The sequence below is a fragment of the Amphiura filiformis genome, unplaced genomic scaffold (assembly GCF_039555335.1).
Source record: "Amphiura filiformis unplaced genomic scaffold, Afil_fr2py scaffold_22, whole genome shotgun sequence".
In the NCBI taxonomy this organism is placed as follows: Eukaryota; Metazoa; Echinodermata; class Ophiuroidea; order Amphilepidida; family Amphiuridae; genus Amphiura; species Amphiura filiformis.
The window spans coordinates 1,454,323-1,474,379 of NW_027305486.1; the positions used below are offsets into that span (position 1 = coordinate 1,454,323).

General features: G+C 37.4%; 1 protein-coding gene across 1 annotated transcript; it reads right to left on the reverse strand.

Moving 5' to 3' along the window:
- Positions 1-1,952: 1,952 nt before the first annotated feature.
- LOC140143485 (large subunit GTPase 1 homolog) lies at positions 1,953-19,800 on the reverse strand. Its single transcript, XM_072165318.1, has 13 exons — positions 19,615-19,800; positions 17,427-17,553; positions 16,612-16,732; positions 15,949-16,035; positions 14,581-14,728; positions 13,094-13,382; positions 11,420-11,943; positions 10,537-10,638; positions 10,007-10,154; positions 8,430-8,549; positions 7,575-7,654; positions 6,717-6,863; positions 1,953-3,792 (listed from the first exon to the last, which is right to left on the reverse strand). Exons 1-13 carry the CDS (start codon positions 19,717-19,719, stop codon positions 3,547-3,549), a joined length of 2,244 nt encoding a protein of 747 aa, XP_072021419.1. The 5' UTR covers positions 19,720-19,800; the 3' UTR covers positions 1,953-3,546.
- Positions 19,801-20,057: the final 257 nt, after the last annotated feature.

Sequence of the window (20,057 nt, forward strand, 5' to 3'; positions counted from 1 at the left end):
AAAAATATTGCGTTCAGATCAGTTTCATAAAAACCGCACTGTCTATTATTTTGCAAACACAATAACACGTTAATATTTCGTTGAAATTCAGAAATACATGACCTCTGCTATACAGGGACCAAACAAAGATTTTTTAACTTTAACAGAACTTGATAAGCAACACGGAAGCTTGCATGTTTAACAAAATTCAAAATGTAACAAAAGGTATCCAGATGCATTATCACAGCAAACAAAAACATTTTTAATACGTTTTATACGGGTTATATTTTTGGATTTTGGTTTCGGTAAAAACTTTTTAATAACTTTAAAATGTCGCGTTATATAAAGGTCATGAAAACGTTTTTTAAACGTTTTTAAACGTTTTTAATGAAAACACACTACAATAACATTTTTAAAATGTTGTCCGAATGTTATTGCAAAATATTTTTTGCAAACATTTATTGCCAAATATTTTGTCAACGTCATGTTAGAATGTTTTGCTGTAAGTGTAAGTGTTCAAAACTGTTTTTGATTGTTATGAAAACGTTTTATACCCGGACACGACATTTAAACGTTTTCTCGCAACCTTTTCCAGCCTTTTGTAAATGTCGAAAACGTTTTGTGTTTGCTGGGATATTGAGCGTATTAAACCAGGCGACTATATAAATCGGAAAATGAACGAAGTCAAATGCTTCATAGACCTAATGCCCGTTTCACTTTTTCGAATGTTTCTTGTTTTCAAGATACGCTCACGTATCAATTGATCAGGGACATGACTTATTCTACTTTCTTGATCCTATTTCTTAATCGAGCTGAACACAAATTTTTACGAACAACTATTCAGTTGTGAGTTGTTTGTATAATTTCATAAAATAGAGATAGGCCTATTAATGAAGTTTTAATGTTCACATTTTGGTAAAAAGAGCATATGTTTTGTCCAATTCACACATAGGTATTTATGGCCTACAAGCGACATAATTAGATTGCAAGCAAGGCATTATTGGTGATTTTTGTGAAAGCATGTACATATTACATAGTTTAGCCAAAGAGCATAAAATTCTGAACGTGTATATTTTTAATATGAAAAATATACAAGGCAGAAAACATCAACGTTGCAATAGATGTGATGCTCCTTTCAAGTGTCTCGAACGTAGTATGGTCTTTGTAAAATGGGGGGGCACATACGTGTTTCATAGGGTACCAGCATTTTATACATTAGGTGATATTTTGTGTTTACGGGCCAATTTACAATTTTACACTATTTGGTAGGTGGTGAAATTTTCTTTGGTGGAGACTGATTTTATGAGGGATGTGAAGTTTTTAATTTGGGGTTGAGTTAGCAAACAAAATTATTTGAGGTTTACCCCCCCTCTCAAATTCTCCAATCCCCTAACCCTCTGCCCATACGGACAGTAATCTCCAGTTTCAACAAAATATCATATCTTAAACTTGTTAGGTTGCTTTTGGTCGAATTCGAGTCTACTTCAAAATTATTGTAGGGTTACTCAGGGTATCAATTTCACATTGCAAGTCCAAATCACAAGTTAAGCTAACCCTAAGTGCTATGAAATTAGGCTACCTTCTTTAATTAAACAGTAATATTGATATCGCTTGGAAATCACAAGACATAGAACATATTATACAAAACATACAGGTCCGTATGCACAAACAAGTTAGACTGGGTCTAAAGTTAGACCTGGTCTAAGTGGAATTTAGTCCCAGGAGAAAGGATATTTTCCTTTACATTGGTTATTTTGTATTATTTTTGAGCATTGCATTTTAATGCAAGATTTTCAAAAAATCTTTAGAATTTGCTAGCTACTCTTGGAAGGAAATAACAGTTCCAGTTAGACCAGGTCTAACTCTTTTGTGCATACGGACCATAGGAGTTAAAAAAACATTCGAATGCTTTGATCTCGAAGTTTCTTCCATGTTCATAGTCATCTATAAAATCAAATTAAATACTTTTGACAACTGTTCACTTTGTATATAGCGTTTCTTTTTAATATGACTTTCATACATGGAAAGCTATGTTCAATTAACATTTTAGCATTATATTGTAATAAAATGCAATATCTCTTTATTTACCAATTTTACATTATTTAAGTTATTGATGCAAACTTTGCAACAAAGATATCAGTGAACACATTCACATCACAATTATTGTATACTCATAGAAAAAGAATTTAATTGACATAATTCAAGATTCTATTAACCATAAAAGTGCGGCAAAAAATAAAGAAGGAAAAAAAAGAAGTTTTTTCAGGAGCCTGCACGTATAGCTTTTAAAATTTTGACGCATTTTTTTTTTATGTATTGGGTTTTTCTTTGTTTAGTCTTCAGCAGTCCTATATTCCTTATTTATAAATAGCAATAAATAAATTCTCCATGGGGGTACCTGGGCGCAGCCATTACACAACATCGTATCAGCAAATAGTACCTAGATAAGCATTCATTCCATACAAATGAATAGGAAAACAAGATGTCAGTATTCATGAATTTTCACAACAATGACTACTGCAAAAAATCTGAAGATTGGGGATCCTGTAACTTACATATGTTATGACAAACTGATTTTAGAGAAATGTTACCGAAAGCGTTCAAAAAGTTACCGAGCGCCATTCATTTTATGTTTTTTTCCGGCAAAACACACCAATTTTGACTGCCTTACCATTGAAAAGTACAGGAAGACCACCCACTGTGCTAGAGGTCAACTCTCCAGACATACTGGCACCCAGCCATAATGGCAACCTCCAGTTCTGCCTATCAAGAATTTATAAATAGGGAATACAGGACTGTTCAGAGAAAAATAAAGAAATTGAACCAAAAAAGTGGCCCAAAAAAGGAACTGAAAAAATATGCATTTCGCATAATAGCCCTAAAACTTTTAAAAAAATTTACCTTTTAGTTAATTTTCTCCTGAAACAACCCCTTTCCCCCTTCAGCTGACAAACCCTTAATTCCCTTCATACGAAACAGCATGCAATCGACAGCATATCGCCATAAACTAAATATTGCCATCCACAGGGCTGTATAATGTGCATGCAGTAAACCTCAGAGGAACCAGCAAAGAACAATACATAGAATGTTTTAGCCCTAACACCCCTGAATCCCATAAAACCCACCACCCTGTATATGTTCTCTGGAGTGGGGGTAGGGAGCAGGTACCACATACCTGCATACAGCACCTCCACCCAAACAACTTAATGTTAGGTGAAGGGTTATATATATATTATAGTACTTCTGTTGGAAAATTCATAGAGATATTTAATACACTCTATTTGAGCATCTGCATATCGTCAGCCTGCTACGCTAATGGCCTAAGTAATTTTTACACGTTTCTCATTTGCAATTTTGATTTTCTGAGTTTCCAGCCGCATTTTTCATTAACTTGTGGAATACATCTCTTTTTGTAATTATTGGTTTATTACTCAGAAAATCAAAATTTCAAATGAGAAACATGTAAAAATTACTTAGGCAATTAGTGTAGCAGGCTGACGATATCAATTTTTATTCACCCCAAAGTCACGAAAGTCCGGGCCCAAAGTAGTATGTTTTTACCAACAATTAATGATCATCTAATTCTCTATAAACTCTTCTCAGCTTTTCTTTGCTCTTCTTGTTATTGTGTTTCTTCCACGGCTTTTGACCTCCTACCATACTGATCTCAGAAGGCATGCCATATGCATGATGTGCTGTGTAGTTGTGGACACGACTAAAGCCTTTGACACCTTGGACTCCTTTGGTGTGAGGCAGGTGCGACTGCTCCCGAAAAAAGGATTCGTCAAGCTTCTTGCCGGCATTAGCTTTTACCTGAAATTGAAATGAGTGAAGTATTAAAAATCATTTAGCAGAAGAATCTTTATGCTGGTTCATACTTTCTGCCGCTTGCCGCTGAGCGGCGTGACACTTCATCATGCCGCTTTCACTTGTCGGCAAGCAGAGCGGCACACCACTGAGCAGCAGCGGCACGATTCTGAAAGCTACTCTTGCCGCTCAGCACGGCTCCAAAATCGTAGTTTGTTCTCATACGTCAGAGCAGCACCGCTCGGAGTTGACTTGAATTCAACTCCCAGCGGTGCTGCCGTCGTGGCAAGGGGTGGAGTGATCGATATATCGGCTTGCCGCTGGTCACCGCTAGCGTTTCTGGTGCAACTACGCAGTGAAGCAAAATCATCTTTAGAGCGGCAAAGCGACAGGCGGTAGGAAAGTATGAAACCAGCATTAGACTTCAATTAAGGTATTTGTCCATTGTGTTTTCTATCTTATACGGGCCGTATCAAAATGATTGGTACCAATCAGCTTACATGTTTATTGACAAGCCTGCTGCTTCCAAATGCAGCATTGGATCATATTGAAATGGCCATAATTTATTATAGTTTACAACCTTTCACAACATTTATATACAAATTAGGTGCATGGTATGTTGCATTTTAATGTGGCAGTCCTGTCCATAATCACTGGAAACTGATAGGTATCAATCATTTTGATTCAGCCTGTATTGAGGCCTATAATAACAACACTTTTTTCAATTTTTATGGGATATTCGTCAGGCTGTTTTATATTTTTTTTATAGAAGCAAATACATGTAACAACCTTATGCCCGATAGAAGAGTACATTGAAATTTGAATTGAATTTTGAATTGAATTGAAATTAATTTTGGGTGACTTTTATTTCAATGCATTGGAATTTTTTTGGAATAAAAATGAATGGGCTTGGGCATGAATTTTTTTGGATTGGAATTGAAATAATTGTGAGCATTGAAGAAATTAAGGTTACACGAAGAAACGTATAAAAAACGTATAAAGTTGTTCTCTAAAACCGCGTTTTCTCAGCAATCAAATATCGCAGTGAGTCAAATGTTGGTGCATGGATGTATCTTAACATTATTTTTGTGTGTTTATACAAATTTTTAGAATCTGTTTGAAAATCCTTCGTTTAAATCATTTTTACGCACCATGTTCACAAGATCAAAAACTCGTTCCATGCAGTTTTTTTCAAATATTCGCTCCGTATAAAACTACGCCGAGTGATTGTTTTCTCCTTTTTTGTATTGCACTACAAATCGACCAAAGAAATAATGTTGCCATGGGGAAGAACCAAAAACAGTACCGATTAAATTTTATTAGCCCGTTTTTGGGAACAATTTTTGAGAATCTTGTACCACAAAACACTGTTATGTTACGATATCTGGATTGTGGAACATTAATTTTGATTTCTAACTGCCTACATTATTTCTCAAAAGTATGTCGATTCCTTTACCATTTGAATTTCACTCCAAATTTAAGCTACTTTTGCAAAAATCGAGGTTTTTCGCCATCGATACCTCCGACATTTACAGCGGTGATGAGATTGTTTATCATAAGAGCCTGGTATACACTATTCCATATAATAGTCAGTTTGAGATCAATCGATTTCACAGGTCACTCAGTAGCTCAATCGGTTAGCGCGCTGGACTTACGTTCGACTATATAATACTATAGTTTTGAGCTGGAAAAATTTGGTACGTGTTCGAGTCCCTATGTGGTCCATTCCATTCCATCTATTTTATTTTATTTTCTCTCACTTTTTTTCTTTTTTTTCTTGTTCGCTTTTTCTTTCTGACTGCAGCGATTGATTGTTTTTACCCGCTTTTTTTCATTATATAATTCAGGAATTTTTAGGCTATACAAGTCTAATAGGCGCGGCCTATGAATATATTTTTACAAATTAGATTAACAAAATATTGGTTGTTGGTTTTGTTACTGTTGTTGTAGTTATTGTTGCAGGCCTATATATTGCATAATCAGGGTATAAATAGGCATACTAGGCCTATTATAGCCTATAGAAGCATTGATTTATTTCACGACAGATATCATCCAGGATAATTTTAAAAATTGAAACTTTAGAAAATCCAAAGGAAAATTGCCGAAAACGGCTGCCCACAATCACCCCCCATCAGCCCATATGGTCCTATCATGGTCACCCCTTCCTATCCCTGCAACATATAGGATGACTCACGAGCCAAGCGGTTGCCCTAGTTCAGATTGATACACTATTGTACGCGTGAGTTCATTCTTTTCTGCATGGCTGTTTCCATTATTAACTTACGCCCCTCTGGAATCAAGCCTTGAAAATCAATTGTATTTAACCTTAATTGGTTTGGAATTGAAATCATTTGAGTAATGCTAATTTAATGCATTGAAATTTGAAATCTAAACGAAACATATCTAAGGTGTTATATTTCATTCTCCTGATATTAAAACTTCGATGAGGTTACCTAAGTGTGGGGGGATGAGGCTGATGATCTGGTCACACACCTTTAATATTTCCTGACTATTTTCTTAGATTACCTTCTCTGAAGAAATAAGCCAGCCAGCCAGCCACCTTAATTCAGTAATGAAAATAAGTGTTCTATCAGAAAATACCTAAGGCAGCAATACATAATTTTGTTTTGTGTTTGTGTCAAAATGTTAAATTTGAATCACAATTGAACCAAGACAGCTTTACTTATACCCATTTGCAAAGACCTTTCGCAGTGCTTCATTTGGCGCAATTTACGGCATAAATATAAAGTCGGGTTCTAATTGGCTAATTGAATGTCATCATCACCTCATTTGCAGATCTATCTGCAAAGCATTGCATGACACAGGCATGCCCCAGCTCTTTTTGCGTGATCGGTAGCTATCGGTCAGCAGCTGTGTGAAGGGTCTTTGCAAAACCCTGTAATCATGAACCAAAATGAACCAAACCTCACCTTAGTGCCTTCAGCTGTTATCAGCGGTCTGGATGCGTATTTCCTGTCGTCTCCAGTAGCGTGAGGTTTGCTTTCTTCCGGTGTCTGAACTGGCATGAAAACGTCTGCATCTACACCAGGTGGGCAATTGCAGTACAATAGTTTTCCCTGAAAAATTGAAATCAGTTATCATGTTAACCCCAATGGCACTACCAGCTGAGTTATCGATTAAGATTGGTTACAAAGAGAGCCTTATCATGTATTGAGCGGGTGTTTATATCCAACTGCTACTGTTTTGACCTTGTGTTCATTTGGGAGCAATGTGGCATACTGATTAAGGTCTTTGCCTTTGGTGCGAGAGGTCCTGGATTCAATTCCCATAGAACCCCCCTCCAAAAAAAAATATCTAATTCCGCTCTCCCTGTGGCTCATATGGTAAAGGTGGGGCAGATGACCCATGATAAAAGACCTCATTATAGTAAGTTCCGATCAGGATAATAAGCCCAATTGTTGGCTACACTTGCCTGTCCTCTAAAAATACCCCGACCAGCTTTCTATGGCGACCCCTTCACCAGGTCGATTGTGCCTGGCGTTCCATCAGCGTTATAATGCCTAAATATGCTCGACATTAAAAAAAATTGCAGATAGTCATCACTCAAAGTTTTCTGTTTTCTATTCAAATTTGCAATGATCACATCCACTAGTAAAACACAATTTTCCACCAAAAAATTGCTATATTGTACTGACTTTGCACAATTGTTAAGTTGGCACTATAGGTGTGACAAACTTTTGCTTCACACACTGATTTAGTGGTATAAACTCTAAAGCAGCATAGTGTACGTGCTTCTGCCATGCATAAATAATCATGTATGGACCTACCTTGACATAGTCTTTCAACACTACCCTAGCTGACTTTGGGCCATCTGGCAAACCCTTGTGTGTCATGTATCCTCGCATGTCTGTAATTTAAAAAAAACACAATTAAATACATGTAAGAACATATATTTGAGCGGAACATCAAAGAACACCGCCAACCCGATATATTTTCATATCTAGTTAGTGAGTCAGTTAGAGCGTATTACACGCATACGGCAAGATAAGTGTATAAAGGCGATTCATGCATACCGGGCCTCATCCAATTTTTGTAATGTTTTTCCTTTTTTTAACAATGAGAATGCTTAAAAAACCTAGTTATTTCAAATTTTATAATGACTTGGTGCTATGATAAATTAATTATTTATTTAGGTTCAGCGTCAGTATGGTCAGGCAATCAGAGTCATACTGGGTTCAGCCTTCGCTTCACCCAGTATGACACTTCATGCCGATAATTTCCCATACCATACCTCTGGTTTGCCTAATAACTAATAATACAAGTGCTGCAGATTCAAAGAAAAAAAATAAACAAAACAAAGAACAAAACAAACCCAAATAACACTTAAGTAAACTAAAAACAAAACAGCCGAGGAATTAAGATTTTACTACTTTCAAATATTTATTTTGAAAAAAAAAACATGAATGGTTTCTAGCTGCATGTTTACGTGTATTTCAATACTTTTTAAGGCCTTGAGTTTAGCAGTGATATCATTAATACCTAAATCATGCCAACAAGCCGCCCTTGTATGTGTTTGTATATGTGTTTGTGATACTTACACCAGCGAAATTTACACCAACATCTCTACCAACTAGGTACATATCATAATGTACCTAATAATTTGCTATTCCCACTATACTTACATCCATATGCATTGATGAACTCCATAGCTGTTGGGGATCTGTTGGGGTCTTCACCCTCCTTGGGTTTCACTATGTTGATGCCATAGATGGTCTCTAACACCTGCCTTGGTATACGATGACATATGTAAACATGTTAGTTAAGGATAAATACTTAAGGCTATCATAAAAGTTCACTTTTTGCCCACTTTTGTCAAATCTCCTCCCCCTTTGCAAGTTGCCCCCCCCCCCTTTCCCCTCCTCTAGCAAAACCCTAGTTATGCACAGCACCATTTTGACTCTGCTGATAATTATTCAACAGCTTTCTAAATCCATAATCAATCATCTAATTGGGCTCTGATAACAGTTGAAATCCATTACACCCTATGTGACCTGTTCTCACAAAACCAAGAACAAGTCGCATTTTTGATATTTCATGATTTGAATAAAAATGTAAGCACAGGACAATAAGCTTCAAAATGATACCAAGATTATATACATAGCATCAATACTTTGCAAGATATGGATAATTTTGTAAATGATACCTTGATATTTTTGCCAAACGGCTGTTCTGAGTAAATGGGCTAATTAGTTTCCTGCTTTACACAGGATTGAATACATGTAGGGTTTATCATAGTTTAACTGTCAATTATTGAATAAATAATCCTCTGTTTAATAAGTACTTTCAATGATTTGAAAGTCCACTCAGTCCCAAGGTCAAATACCATGAAATTAAGAATTCCAAAATTAGATTTTTTTATGGGAATGTCATCTTTAAAAGCCTATAACTAAAAAACATGCCTGGCGACTTGTTCCGGGTTTTGTCGGAGCTGGTCACATATGGAAGACACAACCTTAATCTTCCACACAGGGTGTGTGGATTTCCAATGCGGGTTACCTGAATGGGTGAAAATCTACACTCCTGTGAGGAAGATAAAGGTCATGTTTTCCATAGGGGGTGTATGGATATCAACAGGAATAGCCAAATGAATCAAAACATTGCACTTGTTCTTGTACCTTGAACAATAGCAGCCCTTCAAAATTGATCACAGCAAAATTGATTGTTCACCATAATTCCGTACTAATGCATTAAGGGCTCGGATCGCAATGTTTGCACAGTATTTTTTCTGGGACATGAGAGCACATCAGACATATCAAATTGCATTCTCAAATAATTTTGATTTTTTTGAAATTTGTGATATAGTACAAATTTTATGGCAAATTTTTAAAATTTGATATATTTTTATATTTTTTATATTTAACAGTCCTCAAAGTAAACTTAATTAATCTAATGATATGTACTCAAAGTGTATGTATATAGCTGGGAGGAAAACAAAAACGATCATATGAAAATTTTGACCTTCAGTATTGAAGATCTATATGAAATTTCCCAAAAGATCTAAATTTTTAGGTCTTTTATGAAACTTAATGTATATCTTCAATACTTTAATATCAGAAGGACATTCCTCATATTCAGAACGCAATTTGGTGTGTCTAATGTACTCTCAGGTCCACAATAAATACTGTTCAAAGGTGAGTGACCGAGCCCTTGAAAAAGCAGATGTATCTATCCTTTAAAAGTAGATAAGATTTCAAAAAGGATATGAGAGATATCGGCGGAATAAAGTCCCTCAACTGGTCAATTGGCAAGATTCCATTGACGACCATCTCAGCCTTAGTGGACACAAATGATGGCATGGTCAGACCTGGGCAATCACATAGGCACATCGTAGGCTCTACAAATAATGTCTGCAATGAGAACAAAAATGAAGAAATAATTATATATATTTGTGTATATTCTCAGTCACCCAGGTATATAAAATATCAAGTTTGATAATTAAAATCTAGACCAATTGCCGCCGAGAAATGCAGTTTTCTCAGCTATTACGTGAATTGTTGCTTTAAATCTGCAGTTTTGTGGAAAATTAAGTTGCAAGTTTTCCATTAAAAAAATCATGGCATTGGGAGTAGAAAATGGAGAAAATGGAAAATGCAATTTCCTTCCACCTAAAATACTGGCTATTTTGAATGTACATTCAACAAAAGGCCAAACAATACCTTTATTTACTTGCCCATAGAGCCAATTAGTGGCTGTTATATTTTTTTAATTTGTAGGCCTTAGCTTACTGACCTGGAAATGTTTGGTCCTTCCTGGAGTAGCTGATACTGGTACTTTTTTCTGCTGTAGTAACGCATTGATGGTAGAACTTTTACCTACGTTAGGATAGCCAACCTGCATCAAAAATAAATTATGCAATACCATGAGTTACACATACATTCTGCTGTCAGACTTGTGTCAGCAAAAGTACAACAACCAAAGCACATATTCACAGCCTCTATGTGCCTCTTGCAGCAATTGAGCTGTAGGTTCTCATTGAAATCTACACAGAATGAGATACTTGCTGCATCAGATGTGGACGTGTTCTCACATGTAAACGTGGTGCGGGTATGTACGACAGTCAAGGGTCCCCTTCTAACTTCTCAGGCTCTCTGGTAGTTCCTTAAGACCCACATTTGGATCATGCTCCAGTTCTTTAGCCTCAAACTTTGACAAATGTAGCTCTTTAGCTCAAATTTGGAAAAAAATGGAATATTTTAGGTCTACAGCCTATAATTTGGCCCAATTTTAGTTCACCAGACCCCCAAAATTGTTGTAATTTCAGTTCGCACACCCTACCAATTTAAGTTGAGTACCCGCAACCTGCTGCTTCATCAATGATGAAATTCTTTAAAACTTGATTGTGTTTGCTTATATTCAAAAACCAACAAGCTCCAACTGTTTTAGTCAAAATCAGATCATGAAAGTTGGTATAAAATGGGAACCAGCCATGTTTTTCTCTGTATACTTTCATACAGTAAACCATAGAGTGAACATTGCCCCCTCTGAGTAAACTATATAGCAACTGGGTAACCTGAGGTGTTCACTCAGACTGATAATGGTCACATTGGATAATTTGCTATGTGCAGTCCGTAATGTATGGTGGGATGTTGTAACAATCTTCTTTGCTCCTTACCATTCCAACAGTTGTAATTCCTTCTTGAACTTTCTCCTTCCCATCATGCATTGCATAAAACAGCGCTATCAGTTCCTCACCATTCACCAATCTCGGATCATTATAAACTTTTCTAGCCCCACAAGAATCAACATCTTCTGATTCATTACGATCACAATCTCCTCCACGCTCATCTAATTCTTCAGGATTGACTAAATCTGTTCTTTCATTATCATTTGCACTTTCACCATGAGTTCTTTGTGACTCTGATTCTTCTGTAGATTGTGCAATTGGCTCAGTATTTCTAGAATCAGTATCTTCAGCATTACTAGTTCTTTGTACTTCATCAGATTGTTTTTCATGACTGGCATGTCCTTGATGGGGATGACCACCAGATGCTACAGCAGCATATGCACTGCCTTCTGGTGTTGAAAGTTGATCAGTTTGTGTACTGGAGGACTCTTGGAGGGAGAGTTGTTGAGTTTGAGCTGCTAGGTCATCTCCTGCCAATTCATCTGGATTCACTTCATCACTCGGTAACTCATCTGGAATAAAATAAAGTGAACACAGAAATTAGCTGAAGGAAAATCCCAAAACAGTGCCAAATCAGTCCAATTAATTATGCACACCTTACAAAACTAAAAACTAACAGAAGCACATTACAATATGTCCCAAGACCTGAGTTGGAAGTTTGGAGGACACTCAGACGGAAGTTGGAAGTGTTGAAACTCAGGGTATACTATTACCCTCACTAAGTTGCTCAGTACCTACTCAGTAGCAATTTTCTTATGTTATTTTAACATTTTTTGATCCATATTATCACCTTTTTCAATTTTTTATTGCTGACTTTAGTCTGACTGGTATTACTCTCTATTCCAGTAAAATACAGCACTATTTATTTGTCAAATGAAACATAGCTAAATCCTAATCCTTTATTTAGTTCTAACTAGCAATAAAAGTCAAATTGTAATAATTGGTCAATTGGAAATAAGGGCCAAAATCATAAGTTTTTAAGGTGTTTTTATATTCTGTGACAATCAAGTCCAAAGACTTGAACAAAGACTAATTTCAAGTTATGCATTCAGCATTCTAATTTTTGGAAAACACATTTTCTAATCTTTTTTTCATAACCAATCATCGAAAATAACATTTAATATTATGAGCTGACTCTTTGCCTATACCTATACTCAAGATTTTGATTCCTTACGACTTGTGGCAAGTCTTAGAATATTGTGACTGCAATTGCAAGAAAACATGCAAAAATGCATGTTTTTGGCCTATTTTCCCTCAAATTGCAAAAATATTAAAATTTGACTTTTATTGCCAGTTAGAACTAGCTAAAGGATTAGGATTTAACTTTTTCACTTGGAAAAACAGGATACTATTTTATAATCCCAAAATATTAGTGCTGTATTTTTCTGACATCATGAAGCCTATTACGTGCGGGAAAAGGGAGCATGCAGGACATCTTGGGCAATTCCAGTTCAAATCAATACACCCCCTATGGAAGACATGACCTTAATCGTCTACAGTGAATTTCAAATGCGGGTTACCTGAATGGGTGACTCCATTAGAAATATATGTACACCTTTTTTGTGAGAGATTAAGGATACGTCTTCCATAGGGTGTATTTTAAATGGAATAACCCAATTACATGATCAGATGGACCACATGACGATAAAAAGATAACTATACCTTGTAATACAGCAGCTGGATTAGACACCTCTACCTCACTATCCTTCAAATCCTCTTCTCCCTCATCTTGTCCTCCCTCTTCCTCCTCCTCCTCTTCTTCCTCTGATCCTTCTTCCTGGAGGCTTTTTATTCGTTCCATTTCCAACACAGCTGACCAGAAAGCAACTTTCACGCCACGTTGGGAGAAATAATCAGCCCACAGCTTCCTTTGTGTTGGTGTGAGTAGATCTGCCTTACTGATCAATATCATATTCTCCTTAATCTTATTCACCTCTTTAACATATCTTTCCTGAAAATCAAATGAAATTACAAAAGCGTGAAAATGTGTTAATTAATTCACTCTGGACTACGAAATGTTGTATGCCATCTGTATTTCTAACAGTAGAATTCATTTGATCTGCATAGTTCGGCCTGCAATGCCTGTGGTTGCAGCCTGCATGTCATGGGTTCACTATGTTGAAGGTCCACTATGTCAAATATGAAATATGGTTCACTATATCGAAGGTCTGTATCTCCAATATGAATGAGGTTCGCTATGTCAAAGATCTGGTATGTCAAATATGAAATAGGGATCGCTATGTCAAATATGAAGTATGATTCACTACCATAACCTTATCCCTTGCCCTAATGCTAGCCCTAGTCCTAATCCTAAACCCAGCCCTATCCTAGATGACCCTATTCTTAGTCAGTGGGAGTGGTCTAGTTCGTAGACACATTTTTGATTGGACAATCGCAAGATTTCGGTGCCGCTTATCAGGCCGTAGACGCGACCCCACGCCATCATGCGCCTTGATAATGCCTTACACGCTTGTAGAGGTGCGCGTATGTATGGCGCTGTAATGCGTAGAATAGTGCGGAATACGCGACGCGCTAGCAGTACGCGCAACAGAATACGTGAAGTTGTAAACAAGTTTAGTTCATTTTATAATGAGGGGAGTTTTTATGACGGTAACTTAGTTTTTGCTTTAAAAAAATTGTTTACAGTTATTAAAATAATATTTAACTGATTAAGAATGAGAATAAGCGATAGGAATTTTTTTTGCTTATCCTCTACCTATGATAGATTTGTTAGGCAGGTCCAATATTTTTATCGTAGTGGATACCGCTGCGCCGGCATCCACTACTCAAAATATTGGACCTGCCTGTCGCCTATCACACGGTAGAGGATAGGCAAAATAAAAATTCCTATCGCTTATTCTCTAATTATAGCAAACCATGTTTCACATTAAAGTGAACCATATTTAATTATTCACCATAGCAAACCTTACTTTTTGACATAGCGAACCTTACTTCATATCCGACATAGCAAGCCTTTAACATAGCCAACCTTAGGCATGCTTACAGTGGTATGACCAGAAATATAGGGAACTTCAGCAACTCCTCCATGAACTTTTAATAAATCAGTCTCCTATAGCCCTATACCACAGCTTTATTGACTTCTGCTGCCCCACATTTATAAAAGTTTAGTAACACCACTGAAAGCTTACCAGGTCTTCACATCTGAATAGCAATGGATTCCTTGAATCCACTATCTGAATGATGATGTCACTCCTCTCTATCACTCTCCAGAGCTGACGCCAAAACTCAAGATTTCTTTCAAATGGGGTGATGACCAGATGCTCCTTCTCCTGGAGACTGAAACAAAGATTACATCATATTTCTATATTTAGCTTATCAGTAAATAGGCTTTGAGGGCCACTTACTTTAAATAGCGGACTGGCAAAAATCAAGTTGTTTATAGCCAGATTTATACTTTTCTTTATTATTCTTTCAGTTATGTGCATTTAAAGCTTCAGTACTTAAAGACCCATTCAGCCTCCCAGCGCAAGTGTAAAAAAATTAAAATTGTTTATAAATTGCTTAAAAGTGAAGGATAAGTCATTCAAATTGTCATTTAGTATTTTTGAAATGACAAATTTGGCAAAAAAACGAAGAAAACAGCAGTACTGACGAAGTTGAAGCCCCATTCAATTACATGTTGCTAATTTAGATATACTGTCAGTATCTAAATTACAGATTTTTGTAAAATGTCTTATTTTGTCTTAAATACACGGCTTTCGGCTGAACCATTCGCAGGCTATGTTAGCACATCTATGACAATGACAAAGGTACCAAAAGCGGAATTTTGATGATTTTTATGATCGTCCAGATGAGCAAATCACTGAAATGGCCTTTAAACAAACCTCGTACTACCTGTAATGGGATGCCATATGCAGGAGAGAGTTAAATTAGCTTTCCATCTGCACTATCATTACTTCATGTGCGGGCAACTTGTAAGGGATTTTAGTTGCTTGTAAGATGGATTAAAATTTTAATTCTTTTTTTCTTTTTAAAGCAATATTGGCTTGTCATGTATACTTACTGTATAGTTATGCATATACTGTAAAGGTTCTCCTAATGGCGCTGTGGGCTCCCTTGACATTGGTGGAATTTTAGGCACAACCTGAAAGTGCCCTACCATAAAATTCCCACCAACAAATATGGGCACGGAACCTTAATTCTTGTTGGGATTTCAGAGAAGGGAGCTCTCTCTATTTGCACAGGAAATTTACCCCAAGGCAAGGGAGCCCAAGTGTGCTATTAGGCGAATCTTAATGGTATGTAACAACTTTAATGGCGTTAAAAATATTGGAGTTATATGCACACCCGCTAAAATACATGTATACTTTGAATCCAATTATGTGTGATTTATCATGATGAATGATTGATATTGGACCTGAAAAGTCCTTGGCTAACACCCTGCCAAACAATGCATGTAAAGCGGCATTTAAAAGGTTTGAATATGTAGCGTCATGTAGGCACTTTTGAGCTATTATTTTGTCTTGACAGATACCAACCAGTATGGTTTTACTTACAGTGCCAGTTGTCTTCGCCATTCCAAGAATGAATCTCTCTCACTTTGGTCAAGCTCTTCTGCTGTAGTGTCTGCATCCCACTTGGGTCTGTTAACAGAAGGCAAAACATATAATCAAACAATGGAATCATCTAGATGTAATCTTTGTTTCCTACTCAGGCAAACATTACAAGCTCGGCTTCCAAACAATGTCACAGATCATACATATACGTACAAGGTGTGTCTACACCAGAATCTGTGCATACACCAAGATAGTCTTGATTCAAGCCTATCCATCCGAAGCAACATATGTTACTGCCCCAGTTATTGTGGTGCTGTGCTGAGCATAAGTTATTGTGTGGAAGTAACATCCATCAACGGTGACAGATTCTTTAGCAATGGTCATGCTCTGTAAAACTAACAGTGCCAATGGCCTTGTGTGCTCGCTTCACTCGCACTATACTAGTTACGTGAAAGTGCTCGCTTTGCTCGTGCTAACGTTGGCAGTATAAGAAGCTGGCGCTGGGGGCTATGGAGATCAGCTAGCCATTTATAAGAGATCAGCTTAATTGAACAAGACTAACACAAAGACTTTTAAATCCTGCCATTTCATGCAGACCAAATTGGAGTGATGACACAAACTCAATAAGCAAATTGTAATATTTATAAAGATCTATTTTTTTACCTTCTTGGTATTTTCAGCAAGTCTTTGTTGAGTTCTTGTGCTTCCTCTATGGCTCTCACATCCTCTGCTGATGGTAGGCCAGTGTGCTGCTGTGGGTCTATCACTTTGATATTCAACTTCTCTGTCAACCAAAATAAAACCATACAAACTTGTAATTAATGTAAAACCCAAACTACACAGTGCACTACAAAATACTACAGCTGAAAGTCACTGCGCATGCATGCATCTGACGTGATAAATGCAATCATCTCAAGTCAAATACCAACCGATTCATTGGCCGGGCCAGGGCCAGCGAAACACCAATAGCAACTGGTGGGTGACCTAGTGTGTGGCATACGAGGGGTCTTGGGTTCAAATGCCACTCCAAACAAACAACTTCTTTGATCATCTTCTCTTTATTCACCCCATATTTCCTTCCATTTGCACAGCACTTGAGATTTCACTTTTCCTCCATCCTCTTCAGGGTCTTAGCTAGAAATTGTGGTTTTCCTGTCATTTGAATAAAATTTGACCTTTAAAACATTTAAAAGACTTCTACAGCCCATTGGGGGTCCAAAGAGTTCAAAATAATATGTTAACTTACAATGGCCTTGTTTTGCAAATCTGGTCTACTACCGTACTAAAAAGGTCAAAAGTTTTTATCAACACCTACAATTATGTAGCATCTGTCAAAGGCAGTAGGCCTAATTTTGCCCGTCCCATGAGCAAACTCCTTGTCTAAAATGACAGGGCAGACAGGTGACTAGCTAAGACACTGACCCCCCCCACACACACACACAAACCAAATTCCTGTTGCTGCCACTGGGCTTACTTACCTGCCGTGAATTCTGTGCCAGCAAGCTGGGCAGTAGTAAGGAACTCATCTAGAGCACTCTGTTCTGTGATTGATGTCAAGTTGAGTCTCCCCCAGTCGTAGCCATCATTTAATTCACTTGTGTGCCTCTGAAATCAATAATAAAACAATCAGAATTAAGCCAAATAAAAATACTCCCACCTCAAATTCTGCGATTAATACCTGTACTCTTTTTTTTAGGTTTTTTTTTCCTTAGCTAAATACTGCAGAATACTGGCAGTGAAAGCCAGTATTCCAATGCTAATCAAACATGGTGGATAATCATGGCCAATTGGCCATGTTTCACTTCAAGATCGTGAACTGCGAGCAAAGTCACTGGTCATCAAATTCCATGGTCAGATGGCTGAAACCACAACCACAGACCATTAACAGTCAAAGTCCATACATGTGCATTGTATGCTGTGAATTCTTGCATTATTCATGAGGGCCGATTGTTCCATTGGCCATTGTGCTGTGTCTAGCAATCACGCCAGCACTGTGTGCCTTCGCGTACATGTATACGCGATAGAGCGTTACGTCAACTTTATTATTATTCAAGGTTTATTACAACAATGCATATATATGGCAGCCAAAAGGCTGAATTACATACATGCTACAAAGAAATTGGCAACAACAAAGTTACACAAAATATATATCTTACATCAGCATGAAATCCAAAACAAAATCACATACAAACTAAATATAACTGCAAACAAGCTAGCAAGAAATTATTGACCTGCTCCTGAAGCATCCTTGTTCCACAGCTGAACCATGTATGGGATGGGACTACGCGCGTATCTTTGAGTGCGCACCTTGGGTAAAGACAGGTGGTTAGCGTTTAGCAGGTTCCTACCAGTCTCCTTCCTGTAACCTGGAAGCCAGCTACGAAGTCAGGATGCTCCAGAAGTTTGTTGGCAAACTTAAGACAGATTTGATCGCGACGTGATCTCAGCTCAGTCAATTTGCAACGTTCTAGAGCATCTTGATAAGATGTGTATTTGTAGCCTAGCATGATTTTGCATGCCCGCTTTTGGACGCGCCCAGGGCGTAATGCTGCTGCTCGGTCAAACCTGGATGCCACGCTGGAACAGCATACTCAACAAGCGGTCTTATAAAGCCTATGTAGATGGTTTTAAGGTCATCCAGATCTAGACCGAACCGTTTCAGTGTGGTGAGCATGAACAAACGCCCTGTAGCTCGTTTGATGACATCTGTAGTGTGTACATCCCATTTAAGATCATGAGTTATCTTCACACCCAAAATTTTGACACAATCAGTATTGCAATTCGACACCAGCAAGTGTCAGTGGTTGATGATCTGATTGAGTATGACAAAAATTAATATCCATGAACATGCACTTACATGTATGTGCCTTCGCGTAGTCTGTAAAAATATGCGGCAGGTGTGTAGCAATTTTGCCTGTTGAATTTCACGGAACAATCATCCCTCATCAGGTGATACTCAGACTTGTACGCGGTCTGTTACATTCAATGGTTATCTTTTTGTTCATGGTTGAAACACACTTTTATTTTAGCTATGGTGGCAGTGCGTTTGCATTACAAATACTTCCGAGGACACGGACATATAAACAACACACCGACACACCGTGGACTTTTTTTTACCGAGGACCTACATTGTAAACACGCGTCCTCGCTACACAAACCTTGTTAAACGATGAAAAATGAGGTTTTATACCCTACTACCCCCGGGTACTACCCCCTCTATAGCTTTATAATGTCCTCTCAGCGACAGCGTTAACCGGAATTGAATTTATTTGGTATTACCGACCTCTTGAGCACTTGACATACATTGTAACAACCCACCGCCACACCGAGGACACACACACGTTTGGACTTGTAAAAATTTGGTCTTTTTTTTCAGGTCCTCGGAAGTATATGTAATGCACGGGGACCGTGCGTGTAAACTGTGCAGTGTGCATAAATTTGTCAATTTCTATTTTAAACAAAAATGCAAATTTACTCTGAAATTAACATATCAATGGGACAACTTACAAATGCACGAGTCTCGGGATATGAGTTCCTCATACCGTCAAAAATCATATCTTATCATGAAAATACATGTCATGAAAGTTGAAACATGAAATAAGCTTACATGACACATGGACAAGATTTAATACATTTTGATTAATTCATGAATTTAAGCTTACTCACCCATGAATCGCCATCAATGGCAAGACGATTTGTATTGCCACGAGCACGACGAGTTTTGATGATACTCTTCCCTAAACTGGCATTGCTGTTCTTCTTCTTCCCCATATTACAGTTTAAAGAACGTTTTCATAAAGTTTCAACAATATTTTGGACAGTCAGTGCGTAAAATGTAAACACGATCTGATGCGTGGTCAGTCACGTTGTGCAATATTGTTGTTACATGAAAACTATTTTGGAAACGTTAAATGGTTAAATTACCTTTGGAGCTTTAATAGACTTGACCAAAGTCTGCAACCTGAGCTCGCACTTCAAACAAAAATAAAATGTAAGGGTGAGATGGGGTAAGTGGGTATATAAAACTCATGTAAGTGAATCAAGATTGTTTTTATAATTCAAGTATAATCCTAGGACAATGTCTGGTGTTAGTTTTGGGGCGATTCAGT

What these genes read in the sequence shown, in the direction of transcription:
- LOC140143485 (XM_072165318.1), bottom strand. Translation starts at nt 19,719, where the DNA reads ATGGGGAAGAAGAAGAACAGCAATGCCAGTTTAGGGAAGAGTATCATC. An exon ending in GTTCATCAATGCATATGGAT is followed by an intron (nt 7,655 to 8,429) that starts GTAAGTATAGTG and finishes TTTAAATTACAG; the next exon opens with ACATGCGAGGATACATGACA. An exon ending in TAACAGCTGAAGGCACTAAG is followed by an intron (nt 3,793 to 6,716) that starts GTGAGGTTTGGT and finishes TTTCAATTTCAG; the next exon opens with GTAAAAGCTAATGCCGGCAA.